General features: G+C 50.6%; 2 protein-coding genes across 2 annotated transcripts; one reads left to right on the top strand and one right to left on the bottom strand.

Annotated features, from left to right (window-relative positions):
- Positions 1-8564: 8564 nt before the first annotated feature.
- On the top strand, positions 8565-16354 carry ags2 (alpha-1,3-glucan synthase Ags2; the record flags this gene model as incomplete). Its single annotated transcript, XM_025640195.1, has 6 exons — positions 8565-8918; positions 8997-9172; positions 9234-15200; positions 15251-15456; positions 15506-16016; positions 16072-16354. 6 exons carry the CDS (start codon positions 8565-8567, stop codon positions 16118-16120), a joined length of 7263 nt encoding a protein of 2420 aa, XP_025488327.1. The 3' UTR covers positions 16121-16354.
- Positions 16355-17139: 785 nt separating this feature from the next.
- Positions 17140-19991, bottom strand: luA (3-isopropylmalate dehydratase LEU1). Its single transcript, XM_025632629.1, has 2 exons — positions 19670-19991; positions 17140-19587 (listed from the first exon to the last, which is right to left on the bottom strand). Exons 1-2 carry the CDS (start codon positions 19874-19876, stop codon positions 17449-17451), a joined length of 2346 nt encoding a protein of 781 aa, XP_025488326.1. The 5' UTR covers positions 19877-19991; the 3' UTR covers positions 17140-17448.
- Positions 19992-20534: the final 543 nt, after the last annotated feature.

Here is a 20534-nt window from a genome sequence, read left to right as displayed (position 1 = left end):
TCTCACTCGGCTCTCTCGACGGTCCGACTCGGAGAAGAACCGACAACGTGCGGTCCAAAGTGCATCTATGTGTTTGCCTCCTTGTAGTCTGGAGATAGCTACTTTCATTGGCTCATGAACTTCCCGACTCGAGACGAGACAATCTCACACATGTTTCTGTTTGATGGACTTTATTTTCAGCGTGTGCTAAATGTCCATTAGGAAAATTGACTGTGACTCTACAACGGCTTCCCCAGCTACCCCATCCCATGACTCGAACCCACTCCAGACTCACCATGTACGATCCTAGAAAAGGAAGATGTGACTTAGAGTTGAAGAGATTGCCGGGCGAGAAATGAAGAAATCGGCACCCGGCTGCAAGCTCCCCCATGGCACTATATTTAAGGAACTGAAATCAAGTGCTCTGTTCAATCACCCGTTCCTTCTTTGTTGACAACCTCAGTTATTCTTGATCATCCCTTTCCTTTTCAAGTCTTTCCTCGTGGTATGATTGAGGCCGTAGTTCTTTACGTTGCCGGTACTACCTTGTCCCATCTGTTCATCCATTACTACTGGTTTCATCGGAGGCTCCTAAAAATAATGTGTGTTAAATACTCAGAAGATAGTTGAGCTTCGGTAAGGGCAATTTGCATACAACAAGAGCATCAAATGTCAACGGCAGGTGGCTCCTCTGATATTGAGGAGTTCGCGAGCATACACGAGGTACTCGGTTCTCTTATATCAAGATGTAGGATTCTGGGAGCGAACTTTGAGCAAACATCTGGACCAATTGGCGGGTAGTGTCAACTTGAATCGTTAACATAAACTTCGAAGGCGACTGGCTTCTAATTGCACAACGGCAAATCTGGCAATGGCTTCTCGGGTTACTCAATTAGTACGATCTCAAGCATCGGACCTGCGTATGGCAAAGCTTAAAGGCTGTGTTTCGATGAACATCTCAGTATTAAATTGGTAACTCTATCTGACCCACCGTACTACATACAGTCTTAGCACTAAACCAGATTTTTATGCGTTCAATAGTACCAATTGATAACCAGTCAGATATGAGGGTTCACGTCTCTTCCTCTTTCATCGCGATTAGAAGAAGCGCATTCGTCGCCTAACTCTTTGCCTACATGATTGGCTATGTTGGCTGAAATTCTTTTGTCATGGTCTCGAGGCCGGATACCCTTCCCTTGGTTATAGCCCCATTCGTGGCTGTACTATTCAGCATAAGACAATTCTCCTGACATTGACCACTGTGCACGTCACTGAAGCCATCACAGTCATACCATGCCTTCTTCAGTGGCAGACCGTCCAGCCTCTATCAACTGCACTACCGCCTATGAGGCTATATGTCGGACAGATATCATCGGCTTTCCTGTCTACTGACGGTGCAGCAGTTCACAAAGCCAGCAACATGGACACAAAGCATATACTCAAACTCATATCCTGGGCGCTTTTTAAAATATGCTGAGGCTCACCCTATAACACCCGCAACAATGGCAGCATCGAAACAAGGGACTCCAACAATGCTAGTAGATACGACCCTGGTGACTCTGCCAGCATCACCATCTCGATAACATTACTGTTATTAGTGGTAGTAGGAGCAGCAGAAATAGTAATAATGCGGTCACAGTATTAATAGCCTCGGGTCCTTCACAGCAATCAAGACCTAGGTTGGCGGGACTCTTGCCCCCAACTGGTCTGCCCTTATTGCAGAAATTGAACCTCGACTGCCATTGATAGTGTCAAGCCCATTCGTGTATGTTTATCTGCATCGAACCCCTTCGGATAAGTGAAATAGCTGGATATTGGACCGCCGCTGCTATCTCTGCTCGGGCTGCTTCCCACGAGTGCATCTTCCCTCTTCTGTTGAACATTGCGTCCACGCTTCCATTTCTTCAGCATCATGATATTTTCAACCATGACTAATGCGCCCGCTGCTCTACCTAGCAGCTGTGTCTCGTCTTGTGCTTCAATATCTGGCCCGTCTTATAATGGCTGCAGTCCATGCATACTCCGATACTGATTGTTCCGGTCGTGGTTATTCTAGACCAGCCAGGTCATTCCGATCTGTTATGGCACTTGGAATCATGGTTCTGTGCCTGACTGCTCTAGCTTACTCGGTGTATCCGACGAGTCATTGCTTATTTTAGACTTTGGTTCGTGTCAGTATCCCACCGAGCCTTGTCACTAATGCAAATACATTTGTTCACACAACGAGACAGTAATTAGACCTGTGAGAAGGATCCTTCTCATCTTGTGTCTTTTTTTATTTGCTGCGCGTTTCTGTTCGATGTCGACACTCTCCCGAGTTACCGGTATATTCAATCCAGGTTCCGGCCCCACAGTTCCGTGGAATATATGTCTGGGTCGGAGAACTGATCAATAGATTGAGCACTTATTGCTCTAATAGGAACTCCAGCTAACCTCATGCTATGCAACTCTGGTCTTGGCCAGATGCGTGTCATGTAAGACCGTGACCACATCGAACCAACAGAGCTAGCTATAGTATTACTGTTCACTGACTGCGGTGCCGTCGAAATCCGCTGTCGTTTGTTTCCCCTCTTTTTACAGACTGCTATATTGTCACCCCAGAGAAGAGGCTCTCATGATCCCTGTCTAACTCCCCTCATTTGAGTCACAACAGAATCCTGCAGTACGCTTGCAGTCAGACGGAGAAATTCGCCTTCAAGCCACAGTTACTCAATTACTACCATGAAGTCTGTCAAGTTGCCGTCGAGAGCCATTATCATTCTGACTTTGTACTCGGCCGCCGTGGGTTCACACTACTCCGCAAATCAGTATATTGGTTTCAGAACGTAACGTCCGGTACACCCGCACTGATCACTCCGGTTGTCTTCCAAGGACCCTCACCAGCGCTGGTATCTTGTTCTTTGAAGTGTGTGACTGTTGTGGCCACTCTGTTACTCCATTATCAATCTAGCCTATCTTTTCAACTTTATTTGCCAGCATTTGGAATGACTACTTTACCATGCAGGCGGCTCTCCTTCTCCTAACTCGTCTTTCTGTACTTCTTTCCGATATGGGCGACAATCCCTACTTCTGTCACTATTTTCGTCTCAACTAACACGATATAGCTACAACTTGCGATGTGTCTTGGAGGCCTAGCCTCAGGAGTCCATCGCTGAAATCCGAGCGATATGCACTGATCCCTGAACAGGCATCTCGGCAATTGATGTCTAGTCAGTCGATCCATGTTTTGCAGACAGACAGAGAGGCCTAGTGACATTGAGCAGGTGAGGACTTGCTCCACTCGAAGCCCGCCACTGGATTCACACTATGGCCCTTTCTCGGGAATCCGAGGAACCGGTAGCGGTGAATGCATGGGTGATTAGAGTTCCCTAGAAGTCTCATCCTGTCCGTATTTCAACTTGCCGGAAAGATCATCTAACTGAACCCCCAAACACCAGCTTTGATCAAGAAGCGAACATCTTGGTAGGGTGCGAACTACCTTCCTACCACCCCTTATCGGGTCTTGCCTTTGCCGCCTGTTCGGCAAGCGCACTCTTCAGCCAGAAGAGAGCTTCACAGACAATATGCATCAACAGCTAAGCCAAATAATCTTGCTGGTAAAATCCGCTTAAAAGTGATACATAAGCTTACACATATGCGCGTTCGACCAAATCAACCCCTTCTAGGCCTCAGCGAGCCTGCATTGTCAATGCATATGATACGTACTGTCGAGACTCCACCGGTCCCGACCATGTGCCTATGAGACATACCCGACACCTGCAAGCTGGGTGATCTGGTTTATTTTGAGAGTTCATCTTGACCTGATAAGCATAGCTATCGAATGCAACTTTCGCATTGCACAGGAGCGGCAATGCAGCAGCAAAGTCTGCTAAATAGTTTCCCGCCTCCCCACCGATGGCGTTTTACTATTGTGCATTTCGCATAACCGCAGAACAACCGCTCAGCTATTTCATCCTGAGGTGCAGGAATTATTGATAAGCATTGGTCACACCGCATGTTGAACCGTTGCGATAAAACCCCAATGCGGAAGTCCTGGTCCCGGACTCGGGAACGCGATGGAGTTTCTACCGATTATGGCCGTACAGGACCTCTTGATTGCCACTGCGCCTGGTCACTTTATGGTAGGTGATCTCAGAATCAGAATCGAGGTTCCGACCGCTCCTTTAGTCATAGACAGCCGACAGCAGCCGTCAGGACATTGATGAAGAAAGACCATGCTCTTGCTTGAGAGGCACAGAATCGTGTCTCTGGCAAAGAATCACTTCCGCACAATATGAATGAAGTATGGGACAATACTTTCCAATAATGAGCCCCAATTGAAGAAGAGTATGAGCGACCTGCTACTAATTGGTTGGGTATGGGAAGGGCAGCACGAGCTTCTCTACCGTGCAGTACTAACACTGCAGTGCGTAATCCAATTCTTCCTACCTAATGGAGAGAGAAAAAGCCCCCATTGGTCTACTAATCCAGCTCGAAGACATAGCTGGGTCGATTTTATTATTCTGGGTTCCGAGGCTATTTTGATCTTGAGCGTTGAGTTAATCCGGGCTTGACGAGCAATAAGAGCTGTATCTCCATGAGGCCCGTGCTGTTGACTGAACACGATGACGCAAATTTTCTGAATGTTCGACAAAAGCAAAATCAAAGGAAGGAAGAGGAAATCACACTTCTAGCTTAAGGCCAGGACTTAGACTACTGATGACTGACATAAACCTGAAGTGGGTAGGCTGCATACATTGCTGACCACGGTTCATATCAAGAGTAGAGCTAGGTGGTGCGGAGCCCCGACAAGCGGTCTGAAAGGCGCTTTTCTCCAGCTACATGAGATGATAGTGCTAATCATCCAATAAGAGCCTAGAATAGACGACTTGAGCCGCGATGATCGGAGCTGGGCTTTTAGGGCTAACGGTCGCCGAGGCTTTGAGCCTCGTATCCCCACCTGCTTTTATATGGAAGGACAAGTCGTCTTCGCAAGACCCGTCGTGCAGACACAACTAACAACCCCAGCACCTGCTGACCGTGACTCCACAGGACTTGGATTGCCCTCACAATGATATACCAATCTACGATACCATAGCTACCAGATATTCGGAGCACAAAACTGAGATACCCATTAGGGCAGTCGGTTGAGTTCTGGTCTAGAAGTGGAACCCGTGCATATTACATGTCATTATGATTTGACAGTTGTCCCAAGTCCCAACGCCACAAATTAGGCAAGCAACCAACGACTTCGAAGCAAGGGGGTAAAGAGAAAGGGAAGACAGTAGATTTGAAGATGAGCCGATGTCAAAAACCTCCGATCTCACTTGTAACCGAGCGAATTCCAATTCCTATGGTACCGTCTGGGACATACTTTGGGCACACCATCCGCATCCCCGCCCTTGAACCCGGAACTCAATACACAGCTTGGCCAGACTATAAGAAGTTGATAACGCGCCATTCAGGCTCTCAATTGAAGCTTGGAAACTTTTTGCCCCCGCTCCCAATTGAGTTTTCCTTGCTCCTGGGTCACACGAAAATTCGTATCAATCCTGGAACAAGCCCTTCATCGCTGGCCAAGACGCTCGATTTTTAGGGCCGCCATTGTACTGTACTGGGTCTACTATTTTGCTGCAGCTCGATCCTGGTCCAATCAACAACTTAAGAGTTCCCACGATCGCAAAGTAGACTTAACACCTACGGAGCATGATGAGGGGCTTTTAATTCGTCATAAATTCTCCTCACTGACAAGGATTGGAGCCTCTGTACCGACTACCACCAGATGACTAAAGGGGCAGCCAATCCTTGCCCGGTTCCTGAGACTCCCGCCGCTGAGTCTCCTTGCAGGGTTTGAACCTATATTCTGACTACCACCCTACGTAGAAGATATCTGGTCATTAGCTCATGGACGAGGAGCATGGAAACGAGGCACTGCCTCGAAGTACTCATATTTCTTGTTTTGCTCTTCTCGAGTCAACAAGCAAGGGACAATGAAATTGTTCGTCGTAGCAGGAATGATCGAATTTACACGATATATATCGCTAGGTACGTAGTGCTCATGTTTTGAACCGCCCCGTTTCTTACTTTCCCCCTCTTCGGTGACGATACCGCGTGAAAATGGATTTCTTCCTGCTCTCAGATCATTGCTTTTCTTTCCGTGAATTCCATGATCGACCGCTTCCAACGTTCGGCTCTTAGCAGTCGCTTGCAGTGGCTGATGGCCGAGCTTCTTGACACGGGCCCACTACTCCGAGCTTTGATCTGTAGAAATCGACCAAAACACCAATAGCCTTTTAGGATCTGCTTAACATTGTAACTGATGCTCGACCTGAGGCTTTGCATACCAGCAATGACCCCAGGCGTATCACCAATACAAGTTGCGCCTCTTCTCTCTCGGTCATCCCGGGATGTCCGTTGAGCAACGGTTACACCATTATGAGCTACCCCGTCTACATGGTGGCTGTCTGGCGAGTGTGCAGTACCCTGAGATCTAGCTTACCGAAGACGAATCTTATCCACTCAGAAAAACCAGCGAAATGATAAAAATATTTAAGAAGCAAAATCCTTGATGAACGGAGCTCACCATCGCGTAAGATTGTGAGATGATGTTCGGAGGCTTCGTACAGTCGCGATTGGCTAGCCGATTAGAAATACCATCTTGTCGCAACGACGGAGTGGTGCGTGGATACGTCGCTGTTGCTGATAGGTTTGCGCCGCGTGGACAGCATATATTGAAGTTTAATTATAGCAGAGGAAGCCGATATTTCTCTCTCAGCTTGACAGAAGCGTGCATGTATCTATTTTGTGTTTACCGTTTTGTCGTTGCCTTTCCTGCTTGCCTCTCTGTCTTGGTTTTCAAACTGCCTTGTGGAACGTTATCCGGCGTGACTTGGAGCCTATCTGACTGAATTCGGTGGGGTGAACACTCGAAGGCAAAGCTAAGGATCGATGGATTGTTCGTTTGCTCTTGTTGTTGTATACAACAAGACTTGAACGCGCGTACTGTGAGCCGGCAGCAGGCATCGAACACTCTCGATCGGTCGTGAGGAGACGCTGCCATCAAGGTGGGATGTACTCAGTAGATCCTTATCCTTGCTCTGAACGAACGGGGTGAGCTTATCGTACCGACAACCCGGCAAAGTTGCTGATAGACGAACTGGGGTGAGCTCCGGTGGCATGTCCTATCAAAGGCACTATCAAATCGTGCGTTATATCTTGCATGAGATTGTCCTCGAAGGATACACACCGAAGGGAGGTCGGCATGTACGATGGGGTCTGAGGGTAGTGAAAACGAGGTCCATGTTCAAGGCGTCGGGTCCAGTTTTCGATAAAGCATCTGATATATCAGACCAAATGCCTGGTTTTCTGGATTCCATTTCAGGTGTGTCTGACAGAAGTTGAGTTGAACCTTGAAGATGATCGCCCTGCCTAGATAGCGCTAGTGGTCTTTGCGCTTCCGCTCCGCTGCACTGACTCTTCGACTCGGTCCCAAAGAGGCAAAGGTACGGGCTTGGTCACGGCCAGTTTTGATTACCAGTACCGGTTTGACTTTTACATACCCCACTGTAGCTACATTACAGTACATAACCACATAGCTGTATAGCTACAAAGCTACAAAGCTACAGTACTACATACCTCCCTACTAGATGCCTATTACTGTACCTTACTACTCACCTATCGTATACTCTACCTACTCACTGCACAGTTTAGCCACCGGCTAATAAAGTTACTGGTACACATTACCAACCTACCAACATCCAGACCGAACACAAAGCTCGGACGAAACTGCTTCGTCCTCGCTTCGTGTCTCCGATCATATCCTCCACTACACTACACTACTACTCACCCCCCAGCTTCCCATCAAAGCTAATGGCTTCCTGCACTCAATCATGTTCAATGACGAATGATGTGACTCCAGTCATCATAGCCAGTCTGGTGGCTGGTCTGGGAAAATGGGCCCAAACTCCCATAGCACAATCCAGGTCGCCGCAATGCCTCCCTCCAAATGTCCGCCAATCTGGCTGGCTGATTGCTTGCTTGCTTGCTTGGAAGCAGCCGCAGCAGCCAGATGCTTGAGTCTGCTGGGTAAAGATCTTCGTTTCTTTTTCCTCGATAAGATGATATTGGATATTGGTTCCTCGCTCTCTGGCTGTATATCATTGTTGATCATGCTTCCTCTCACAGATCCACTTGGGACATCTATTCTTCCTGCAAGAAATCGGACATATACTCGGGCATATTGCTCTCTTCGCCATTTTCTTCCTTTTCTTTTTTTTTTTCAATTCCACATAAATGTTTATTCTATTCTTGCGTTGCCGCCACAGCAGCTGCATCTAGTGTGGGTTTCTCTGCCACTCCTCCTTGTTTTATCTCTCAATCCTCATTCGCTATCATCACTCTTGGATAGATTTCCAATAACATAAAGAGGGACGAAGACAAGCTACGATACTTTTGAGCAGACTTTCCCCCCCTGCCACGAGACCCCTCGACCCGAACAGTTGTCTTGATATTCTCCTTCTTACAAGACTTGTTCATTGATCCGGACTTATGTCGAGTATATAGAACGAACGGGAAAAGAAAACGGTTTATTCGATTAACCGTCGACAATGAAGTGGGGGGTTTCCGGCTGTGTGGCAGCACTGCTCGCAGCCACAGTCTCAGGCTGGCCCTATGAAGAATCCTTGGTTGACTACAACTTGAACGTGAACAACGACACGACCAATCCGGCCGAGTATACAGCCCCGTCATGGCCGGGCCACAAGTATACACCTTCTCCGAAGAACTGGCGGTTCCCTTTCTACACACTCTTCGTTGACCGGTGGGTCAATGGTGACCCCACGAACGATAATATCAACGGCACCCTCTTCGAACATGACCTGGACTCTACTCAAATGCGCCATGGTGGTGACGCGGTTGGGCTGGTAGACACGTTGGACTACCTACAAGGCTTGGGAATCAAGGTTCGATGCCTTCTTCTACCGATTGACAATCTGTCTTTTCTGCTTCGAGGCACAAGAAGAACTAACGTTGCAACACAGGGTATCTATCTCGCAGGTACTATATTAATGAATCAGCCTTGGGGATCGGACGGCTACTCTGCTCTTGATACCACGCTCCTCGATCAACATTATGGTACCATTCAAACCTGGAGAAACGCCATCGATGAAATCCACAAGCGGGGGATGTATGTCCTCTTCGACAACACTATCGCAACGTAAGTGAGAAGACTTGCTCGGACAGTTTCCTCAAGCATGAACGGACTGACGAAACTCTAGCTTGGGTGATTTGATCGGTTTTGAGAATTACTTGAACGTGACGACGCCATTCTCAGTTAAAGAACACCAGACTATCTGGAAATCTGAACGCCAGTATGTGGACTTCCGCCCCGGAAACAACTACAACGATACTTGCGACTACCCTCGCTTCTGGAACGAAACCGGTTATCCCGTGGATCAAAGCGTTCGTGATGAGCTCGTTGGATGTTATAACAGTGATTTCGATCAATACGGTGATAGGGAGGCCTTCGGTGTATACCCTGATTGGCAGCGTGAGCTGGCGAAGTTCGCGTCCGTTCAAGACCGTCTTCGTGAATGGCATCCCGGCGTTAGAGAGCGGATCAAAGTCCACTCCTGTAACATTATCAAGGCTCTTGATATTGACGGCTTCCGTTACGACAAGGCAACTCAGTCTACTGTGGATGCCCTCGGAGATATATCAAGCCACTACCGAGAGTGTGCTCGCAGTGTCGGAAAGAACAATTTTTTCCTACCTGGTGAAATCACTGGTGGTAACAATTTCGGCTCAATCTACCTGGGGCGAGGAAGACAACCGAACCAGTATCCAAAATCTGCTATGGATGCGATGGCCATGACGAACAAGTCTAGCCAGCAGTATTTCCTGCGTGAGAATGACCTCCAGGCTCTTGACGGTGCCGCTTTCCATTATTCGGTTTATCGCACACTCACACGCTTCCTGGGTATGAGCGGTAATCTCGCGGCCGGTTATGATACTCCTCTTGACTGGGTCGACTCATGGAATATCATGGTGCAGAGCAACGATTTAATCAATGCTGAAACCGGCAAATTCGACCCGAGACACATGTACGGCACTACAAACCAAGATGTGTTTCGTTGGCCGGCTATTCAGTACGGTGTGGAGCGGAACCTTTTGGGTCTGTTCATCACGACTCTGCAAATGCCAGGAATCCCGCTGCTGCTTTGGGGAGAAGAGCAAGCCTTCTACATTTTGGATGCCACGGCAGATAACTATGTTTATGGACGGCAAGCCATGTCACCTGCCACAGCCTGGAGAACTCACGGCTGTTGGGCTCTTGATGCGACCCAGTATTATGACTGGCCTATTGAACAGGGCCGACAGGGCTGTCACGACCCAAAGGTGGCGTATGATCACCGCGATCCTTCCCATCCTGTTCACAATATTATCAAGCATATGTATCAACTACGACAAGAATTTCCTATCCTCAACGATGGCTACTCCCTGCAGACCCTCTCAAAGCAGACACGGGATATCGTTTACCCAGGATCGAATGGCACAGCTACGGAGACGGGAATGTGGTCGATTCTGAGAGACAGAGTCTCTAGTCTGCAGAATCTAGGCGATGAGGGTGGTAACATGCCAGTTTGGCTTGTCTACCAAAATGACAACAAGACTGTGGAGTACAAGTTCGATTGCGGAAGCAATGCCAGCGCCTTAATTTCGCCATTCACAACGAAGACCACCGTCAAGAACCTCTTCTACCCATTCGACGAACACACCTTGAAGTCTGGTCCTAAAGCACTTCATTTGAACGGCTCGAAGGAGCTCAATGGATGTCTGGACAGCATCACCTTGAAACCATTCGAATTCAGGGCTTATGTTCCAAAGGCACAGTTTGTCGATCCCCGCCCCATGATTACCAAGTTTAACCCCGGGCATGATGCTCCCTTGCTTTCCACGGTAGCCACCGGTGAATCCGAGGATATCAATGTGAGCATCGAGTTCTCTACAGCAATGGACTGTGACGCTGTAACGAAGGCTATTTCATTCACCTCGCAGACTGAGTCCGGCAAAACGCCATCCATCGACAAAGGCAGCGTCGATTGCCAGACCATGACCGCTAACGACACCCAATATGTTGCTCAGCTGCCCAGCGCTTGGTCTTGGTCGGCGAAGCTGACTGGGGTTTACAACGGCGTTCATCGTTTGACTGTGAAGAATGCTACCGGGTCTGGTAGCAAATCCACACAATCTACAGATCACTTTCTTTTCCGTGTCGGTCAAAGTAACAATCCGATTGTTTTCACCTCTGCCAATTACACAACGGATCTTATGCACGGACATGAGAACGGAACTCTCTATGTCCAACACAGGGCGGCGGGTGCTAACAAATGGCGTTATTCAACGAATTGGGGTAGCTCTTTCTCCGCTTGGATGAACTACACTGGAGGCAACGCTACCATCGATGAATTGCCTTGGTCCGGAACGGACAAGCAGAAGTGGCAAGGAAAGCATGTGCGAGTTGAGTACTGGAGTCAGTTAACTGGCAGCAGCGACTACGTCCAAGAGGGTGACTATGACTGGAATGGTCCTGCGCGACGCTTTCCGCACCTTTTCTTCAACGGACCCTACAATCAGTACGGATACGACGCAGGACTGAACAACGTCGCCAAGCAGGACAGTGATGGTTTCTGGAACTTCCGAGTCATCGCCGAATATCCCGCACAGGGTCAGTTCAACGTCTGGGGCATGAACCCGGATGGAAAACCCGACGAAAGTTTCGTGTTCGGTGACGTTGATGGCGATGGAGTCTTGGATCGCATGCCTCCGTCCTCCCTCAGCAAATTGTCTGTCAACATCACAGATATTCCTCCGTCGCCTTACTTGGTTTGGAATGTCAAAGTCGATGATGGCACTATGAAGATCAATCTGGTGCCCACCGGATCAAGAATCGCTCAGATGATCATCTACATCATTTTGTGGGTAGTCCCGATTTTGACCGCGATTGCTGTGGTTTATGCCTTCATGAAATCCTTCTACCAAGTCAAGTTCAATCAGGTCGGAGTGATGGAGAAGAAGTCATTCCTGGGCATGATCCTCGGCAATAAGGGCTCCCGAGATGGCCAATCATCGAATCCTCTGATTCGCTTTGCGAACAAGTCTGGATTTCTGCAAAGTACCTCTGCATTCGGTGCCGCCGCCTCGCGTACACGAACTACGCTGATTGCGACCATGGAGTACGATATCGAGGACTGGGGCATCAAGATCAAGATTGGCGGCCTTGGTGTCATGGCCCAGCTGATGGGAAAGCATCTTGGGCAGCAAAACTTGATCTGGGTCGTGCCATGTGTTGGTGGTGTCGAATACCCGGTTGATCAGCCAGCGGATCCGATGTTCGTGACGGTACTTGGTAATTCGTACGAAGTCAAGGTTCAATACCATGTGATCAAGAACATTACATACGTTCTTCTTGATGCACCGGTGTTCCGCCAACAATCAAAGGCGGAACCATACCCTGCTCGTATGGACGACCTGGACAGCGCAATTTACTACTCTGCTTGGAATCAGTGCATTGCTGAAGCCATTAAACGTTTCCGGATTGATCTATACCACATCAATGACTATCATGGCTCAATTGCTCCGCTCTACCTGCTTCCACAAACCGTCCCAGTCTGCCTTTCGCTTCACAACGCTGAGTTCCAGGGACTTTGGCCCATGCGTACTCAGAAAGAGAGAGACGAAGTCTGCTCAGTTTTCAACCTCGATATCTATACAGCACGCCGTTACGTCCAATTCGGCGAGGTTTTCAATATGCTTCACGCGGGTGCAAGCTATCTTCGTGTCCACCAGCAGGGCTTCGGTGCTGTTGGTGTTTCTCGTAAGTACGGCAAGCGGTCATATGCTCGCTATCCAATCTTCTGGGGTTTGAAGAAGGTGGGAAATCTGCCAAATCCCGATCCTTCTGACACAGGCGAATGGAACAAGCAACTCCCCAAGGACAGTGAAATCGAAGTTGATCCTCTCTACGAGGCAAGCAGAGGCGAATTGAAACGGCAGGCACAGGAATGGGCAGGTCTGGAGCAGAATCCCAACGCAGATCTTTTGGTCTTCGTGGGGCGGTGGTCTATGCAAAAAGGAGTGGATCTCATCGCTGATGTGATGCCTGCTGTCTTGGAAGCACGGCCGAATGTTCAGCTGATCTGTGTCGGGCCGGTTATCGATCTCTATGGTAAATTCGCTGCATTAAAGCTTGATCAGATGATGAAGGTATACCCTGGGCGAGTATTCTCCAAGCCTGAGTTTACAGCACTTCCACCATATATCTTCTCTGGAGCTGAGTTCGCGTTGATTCCGTCTCGTGATGAACCTTTTGGACTTGTTGCGGTGGAATTTGGCCGGAAAGGAGCCCTCGGTATTGGAGCTCGTGTGGGCGGTCTTGGCCAGATGCCTGGTTGGTGGTATAATATTGAATCGACAACAACGTCTCACCTGCTGCACCAATTCAAGCTTGCAATTGCAAGTGCATTGAACTCGAAACCCCAAGTTCGGGCAAAGATGCGCGCGCGGTCTGCAAAGCAACGGTTCCCTGTCGCACAATGGGTGGAGGATTTAGAAATTCTCCAGTCGACTGCCATGCGGATTCATAGCAAGGGCCTGTCCAAGTCAAACAGCCAGCCACTGACGCCTTCTGGATACAACACGCCGAGTGGTCTTATGACGCCTACCATTGCCTCTTCCGGAGCTATTACTCCCAGTGGAGTACAAACTCCCCCTCTTACCCACTCGCGCGAGGGAAGTTATTCTAATATCAACCGTTTGAGTGCGTACGGACCACAGCAGCGAAACACAATTGTGTATAGTCGTGACCCGAGCCCAGGCGCCAACGAGAAACCCAAATCAGGATTAAGCAGAACGCTGTCGCTTGGTGTACGGTCCGGACCCGGTCATCTCGTTCGTCGGGGTCGCCGTCGTTTGAGGAGAAGCATGGGCCACGAAGATCCTGCCAACAATTCAAACACCGAGGAGAGTAGTGACGACGACTTCATCCCCAGCTACTACGGCGAGGAGGAGTACACACTCACGCCTGAACAAGCAGAGGAAGGGCGCAGAAACGATGCAACCCCTCAACTGGACATGCCCCGACAAACGCCGCCTAGGGACTTCTTCAGTCGCAGACAATCCAGTCAAAGCTCGCTTACGCCTAGGCCCATACTAACTACAACCAGCCCCGGAAGTCCAGAGCCCGAAGAAGCTCTGGTATCTCCCGTGAGACAATATGCCAACGAGCCCGGTAACAGACTCAGCAGTGCCTCTGTTCTTTCCGTTGATACCATCATTGGCGAGAAGAAAGACTACAAGTTGCAGAAGGTCGATCCATTTTTCACTGACAGCACTGGCGAGTACTACAAGGCGTTTGAGAAGAGGCTAGAGAATCTGAATGGTTCAAACTCGGAATCTCAGCTCTGCATTGAGGAGTACCTCATGAAGAGTGAGAAGAAGTGGTTTGATAGGTTCAGAGATGCCAGACTTGGCCGCAATCAATCGCCCGCCTCTTCTGTCTTCAATGCGAAGATGGACAACAATTCACCTATGAGTTCAGTCAGGGCTGATGAGATGGGCTCGCAAGAAAGCAGAAGCCCTGAGCGCAGGGAGAAGGATGAGTTCCTCCTAGGGAACGATTATGTTCCTCCGTCCGGTCTTCGCAAATGGATGCAAATCCGGATTGGTGACTGGCCTCTATATTCCTTCTTCCTTGGTCTCGGCCAGATTATCGCTGCCAACTCTTATCAGATCACACTACTCACAGGGGAAGTAGGAGAAACAGCAGAAAAACTCTATGGTATTGCAACAGTTTACCTCGTGGCTTCCATTGTCTGGTGGTTCTTCTTCCGATCATTCAAGTCGGTCTTTGTTCTGTCGCTTCCTTGGCTCTTGTACGGTCTCTCTTTCGTCATCATCGGAGTGGCACATTTTGAGACGGATGCATTTGCTCGCGGTTGGATTCAGAATGTTGGCGCAGGCGTTTACGCTGCGGCCTCGGCCAGCGGCTCGCTGTTCTTTGCGCTGAATTTTGGCGATGAGAACGGTGCACCGGTCAAGGAATGGGTGTTCCGGGCATGTATAATTCAAGGATGTCAGCAGGCCTATATCATTGGTCTGTGGTATTGGGGTACAGCCATTTCTCAGGCCGTTGAAAGTGGTGCTACAAATGTTCAGGGTGATATCACAAACACCTGGAAGATGACGTATGTTTCCTCAGTGCGCACTCCGAAGTCAATCACTGACAGACTTTTAGGGCTATCTGTCTTCCAATCGCTGCCTTCCTTTGGGCTATTGGTTTGCTGCTATTCTTCGGCCTTCCGAGCTACTACCACCAGACCCCGGGTAAAGTGCCCTCGTTCTACCAGTCTGTATTCCGGCGCAAGATTATTCTCTGGAACTTCGTGGTCGTCATCGTCTCGAATTTCTTCCTCAGTGCACCGTATGGACGCAATTGGAGCTGTAAGTAGACTTGGATGGAACAGTTGTACAGACGCTAATTTTTTTGCAGTCCTCTGGAGTTCTGCCCACGCCAAGCCCTGGGAGGTAGGAGTGCTCTGCGTGGTCTTCTTCGGATTCATTTGGGCCGCCTGGCTCTTCCTATTCGGCTATCTCTCGAAAACGCATAGCTGGATCCTTCCAGTCTTTGCATGCGGCCTAGGTGCACCGCGCTGGGCACAGATATGGTGGGGTGTATCAGGTATTGGTTTATTCCTTCCCTGGGCCGGTAGCTACACAAGCGGTGCGCTCGTGTCGCGGGCTGTATGGCTGTGGCTCGGAGTGTTGGATTCCATACAAGGGTTAGGGTTCGGTATGATATTGTTGCAAACCATGACCAGGATGCACATCTGCTTCACGCTTCTTGCGTCTCAGGTATTGGGATCTATCGCCACAATCTGCGCAAGAGCATTTGGGCCAAATAAGATCGGCCCGGGCCCAATATCGCCGGATATCACAGCCGGAGTTAGCTCGATTGCTAATGCCTGGTTCTGGATTGCGCTTTTCTTCCAACTTCTCATCTGGTACGTCTATTTGTCTCTGATGGAATGATAAGAATCACGACTAACAGAATGTCAGTGCTGGATACCTCATGTTCTTCCGTAAAGAGCAGCTCACGAAACCCTAAGCTCTGGTGGTGATCTACCAGGGCCATCAAGGTCCAGTGACTATCTCTCGACCAAACTAAGGACATGCGCGACAAACAAAAAAACATATGGCATAGAGAAATCCCTAAACCCGCACATCTACCTCCACGCTTACCCTGCCCCTTCCCACACCCTCTTCGCCTTGTACATTATTGTTTCTCTTCTCCTTTTACAATTCCTTTCGACTTGACACGTTTGAACATTCCTTCGATAGTTGCCTGGTGTCGAGTCGAGCCACCTCACATCATATTCCTCACTACCCAGTCGACGTATATATATCCCATATACGTGATTCCCCACATTCTTTCTACGATGTCAATGCTTGTTTTTGATGCAGATGTTTATTATGGTTATGCCCTCTCCGCTTCGAATGTCGTTACGCTCATTGATTTATTAGCCATGAACATGAAGTTTGCATCTTTTGGAGATTCTGTTTTTGGTTTGCTTGAATGTTTTTGCATGGTACTCTTCCCGATGTCTTTGTTTTCTGCTATTATCTAGAGAGAGCCTTCAGTCGATTCAATTATCTGCTCGGCAAGTTGGCCGAGTTCTTTGCTTTTTTTTGGTTCACTTGCGAATTTGAATGGATGTTTTCCTGTTGGGTTGCTTTTTTCCGAATATTTAAAAACTAATATGCTTAATTTGGGATATGTTGATCTTTTGTTTTGTTTTATGTTTTCTCTTAGGTAATTGGTTGCCAGACGATAAGCTAACTCTGGGGCTGGAGGATATGGCTTGGATTACGAACTACTTCAAGAGAGTAGCCTGGTTGGATGGATTTCGAAAACTGTGATCATTTGAACTGGATATACACAAATGAATGATTTCTGAGTGGCTACGTCGCTTTGCTTCTTGCGCGCTTTCTCATTGGCCGTAGTCGGCCGTAGGTGCTCATCCTGCACACCGATGTAAGGAGCTTAGGGAGGCGGGGATGGACGTTGAGAACAGCGTCCTTGGTGAAACCTACACGTTACGCTTTACGCAAGTGAAGAAAGGAAGTGGAATTGGAATGGTGTCGTTTGGAGATTTGAAAATTAATTATTTCCTGTCTATTTCATTTCCCTCCCAGTGTCCTTTTAAGTCCCAGACCGGGGGCAATCAACAACATAAGCCCGAGAAGCACCAAGTGATATATAGCTGTTTTTGGATTTGCGAGGCAACAACAGAAAAGAAGACCCGAAAGGAAGAAGAGTGAAAAAATGAGAGGGAAAAATAAAAGAGAAAAAGCTGCATTATGGTATTGTCGTGACAAGAACGTGTATCCGAAAGTTCGAAAGAAAAGAGAAGAGAAGGCCCCCAAGATAGGGTCCTACCACTCCAAAGGCTCACCCTTGACGTCTCCCCGATTCGTCTTGGGGACGGGGGCGGCCTGGATCATGGTGGCGCCACCACCACCACCGGCGCGCTTGCCACGCTTGAGGTAGCCGCTGCCGTCGAGCCAGGGGGTCTCTCGGGAGCGGTGGGCCTCGAAGGCCTGGATCTTGTCCTCCATCTGCAGGGTGAGGCCAATGTCGTCGAGGCCGTTGATCAGGCAGTGGCGGCGGAAGGCGTCGACGTCGAAGGCAGCCAGGACGGCGCCCTGGGCGTCCTTGACCTGCTGGTTGACGAGGTCGACCTCGACCTCGCGGCCGGCGGTGGCCTCGGCGGCGATCCTGGCCAGCGCGGCCTCATCGGAGATGACGACGGGGAGCATGCCGTTCTTGAAGGTGTTGTTGAAGAAGATGTCGGCGAAGGACGGGGCGATGACGCACTTGATGCCGAAGTCCAGCAGCGCCCAGGGGGCGTGCTCGCGGGAGCTGCCGCAGCCGAAGTTGGGTCCGGTGACCACCAGGATCTTGGCGCCGCGGTAGGGTTCTTGGTTGAGCACGAACGAGGGGATCTCGGCCCCGTCCTTGTAGCGGAGCTCGTAGAAGAGCGCGCTGCCCAGCCCCGTGCGCTTGATCGTCTTGAGGAACTGCTTGGGGATGATCGCGTCCGTGTCGACGTTGGAGCGGTCCATCGGCGCCGCGATGCCCTTCAGAGTCGTGAACTTGGGGAGGCCGGCGCTGCTGCCTGAGGCGCCGCTGCTCGCGATGGTGTTGGTGTGGGGCTCGTTGTCGCCGGGCTGGTCATTGATGCGTTCCGCTTCGCTCTCGCTGCTGGGGTCCTCGTGGTGCGCGGGCTCCTCGACGTCGACGGCCGTGTGAGCCTTGCTCAGCACGGGGCTGGAGACCAGGTGCTCGCGAACGTCCGCCAGCTTGCCCACGATGGCGGCGGCGGCGGCCATGGCGGGCGACATCAGGTGGGTGCGGCCGCCGGCGCCCTGGCGGCCCTCGAAGTTGCGGTTGGAGGTACTGGCGCAGCGCTCCTGCGGGGAGAGAATATCCGGGTTCATGCCCAGGCACATGGAGCAGCCGGCCTCACGCCACTCGAAACCCGCGTCCACGAAGATCTTGTCCAGCCCCTCGGACTCGGCCTGCTGCTTGACCAGACCGGAGCCGGGGACGACCATGGCGCGCTTGATATTGGCGGCGATCTTCTTGCCGCGGACGACCTTGGCGGCGGCGCGGAGATCCTCGATGCGGGCGTTGGTGCAGGATCCGATGAAGACCTTGTCGACGTCGATGTCCTTCATGGGGGTGCCCGAGGTCAGACCCATGTACTCAAGGGCGCGCTTGCAGGCCAGCTTGCGGGCATCGTCCTGGAAGTCGTCGGGGCTGGGCACCACGCCGGTGATGGGAATCACGTCCTGCGGGGAGGTACCCCACGAGATGGTGGGGATGATGTCTTTGCCGTCGATGATGATGGTCTTGTCGTAGTGGGCGCCCTCGTCGGAGGCCAGGCTCTTCCAGAAGCTGACGGCCTTCTTCCACTCGGCGCTGTCGTACTTGGGCGCCAGGGGACGGCCCTTGAGGTACTCGAAGGTGACCTCGTCGGGGGCGATCATGCCAGCACGAGCACCGCCCTCAATGGACATGTTGCACATGGACATCCGCGCCTCCATGCTCAGGCCGCGGATCACGGACCCGCAGAACTCGATGACCGCACCGGTACCGCCGGCCGTGCCGATGATGCCGATGATGTGGAGGACGACGTCCTTGCTGGTGACGCCCGCGGGGAGCTCGCCGTCGACCTGGATGCGCATGTTCTTGCTCCGGCGGGTGATGAGGGTCTGTGTGGCGAGGACATGCTCGACCTCGCTGGTGCCGATACCGAAAGCCAGCGAGCCGAAGGCGCCGTGCGTGGAGGTGTGACTGTCACCGCAGACGACGGTGGTGCCGGGCAGAGTGAACCCCTGCTCAGGCCCGATGATGTGCACGATACCTTGGCGCTTGTCGCCCATGCCGAAGTAGGTGAGGCCGAACTTCTTCACATTTTCCTCGAGGGTGGTCACCTGCAGACGGGAGTCGTTCTCTTGGATGAACTCTTCGACGTTCTTAAAGTTTTTTCTGGACGAGGTGGGGATGTTCTGCAAAAGAAGCATTCGAGTCAGTTTTTGTCATACATCACAGGGGGTCCGGGGACTTTTGTAGGAAAGAAGAGTGACGTACGTGGTCAACGGTCACCAGAGTGCAGTCCGGCCGGCGGACTTGACGACCGGTGTTCTCGAGACCCTCAAAGGCCTGTGGGGACGTCACTTCGTGAACCAGGTGTCTGTCGATGTAGATCAGGAGAGTGCCATCTTCCTGCTCGTTGACAATGTGGTGGTCCAGGACCTTGTCATACAAGGTCTTGAGCTTTTTATCGACGCCGGGCATGAGGGGCGAGGATCGAGGGAGATGTGTAAGGACAAAGAGGTGACTGTGCAGCTGGATGAGGCGGGCGAGAGTATAGAAGAGCTTGCACAAGGCACGCGAGACAAAGGTGAAGGATGATTTAATGATGAGCAGAAAAGCAAGAAGAGACAAGAGATGGTTTTAACAGCAGCGCCCGCCGCGATGTCGCACCGCCGCCCGCCGAGGGGCAACGCCGGTCTCGGTGGTCAGCACCCAATGGCCCTCTGCCGATTGGACGGCACCGAATTTTCTGGGGGCAGTGGGGTCCGATGTCGGGGGTGGGGCGGTTAGCGACGGTAGTGTGACTAACCGACCGTGTCTGATTCGAAATTTCCCTAGCAATGAATGACTCCTTCCTTTACTAAGTAGGAATGACTCTTAGGCACAACGTTTAGCCCGACATGCAGCAAATTCCTTCAAAAATCACTTTAGAGTTGCACAGAATAGGCGTGGTGTTTGTACCTCACTATTATGGAGACGACTCCCTGCGAATGTCATCATATCCGGGAACATTTCACTATGAACGGCGCTACTCAACCAAAAGAGGGAAAGGCTGGGGTGTTCTGGTTAGATCCCGTCGGGCGTCCGGCCAGCTGGGAATTCTGGGCCGATCCAGTTTGGAGCTCTTTTGCGCCGTCAC

This window comes from Aspergillus uvarum (assembly GCF_003184745.1).
Source record: "Aspergillus uvarum CBS 121591 unplaced genomic scaffold BO82scaffold_59, whole genome shotgun sequence".
Taxonomy (NCBI): Eukaryota; Fungi; Ascomycota; class Eurotiomycetes; order Eurotiales; family Aspergillaceae; genus Aspergillus; species Aspergillus uvarum.
This window is presented reverse-complemented; position numbering and strand designations above follow the sequence as displayed.

Coding starts and splice junctions, on each gene's coding strand:
- luA (XM_025632629.1), bottom strand. CDS start 19,876: ATGCCCGGCGTCGATAAAAAGCTCAAGACCTTGTATGACAAGGTCCTG. Junction 19,588..19,669: donor CTCTGGTGACCGTTGACCAC/GTACGTCACTCT, acceptor CTTCTTTTGCAG/AACATCCCCACCTCGTCCAG.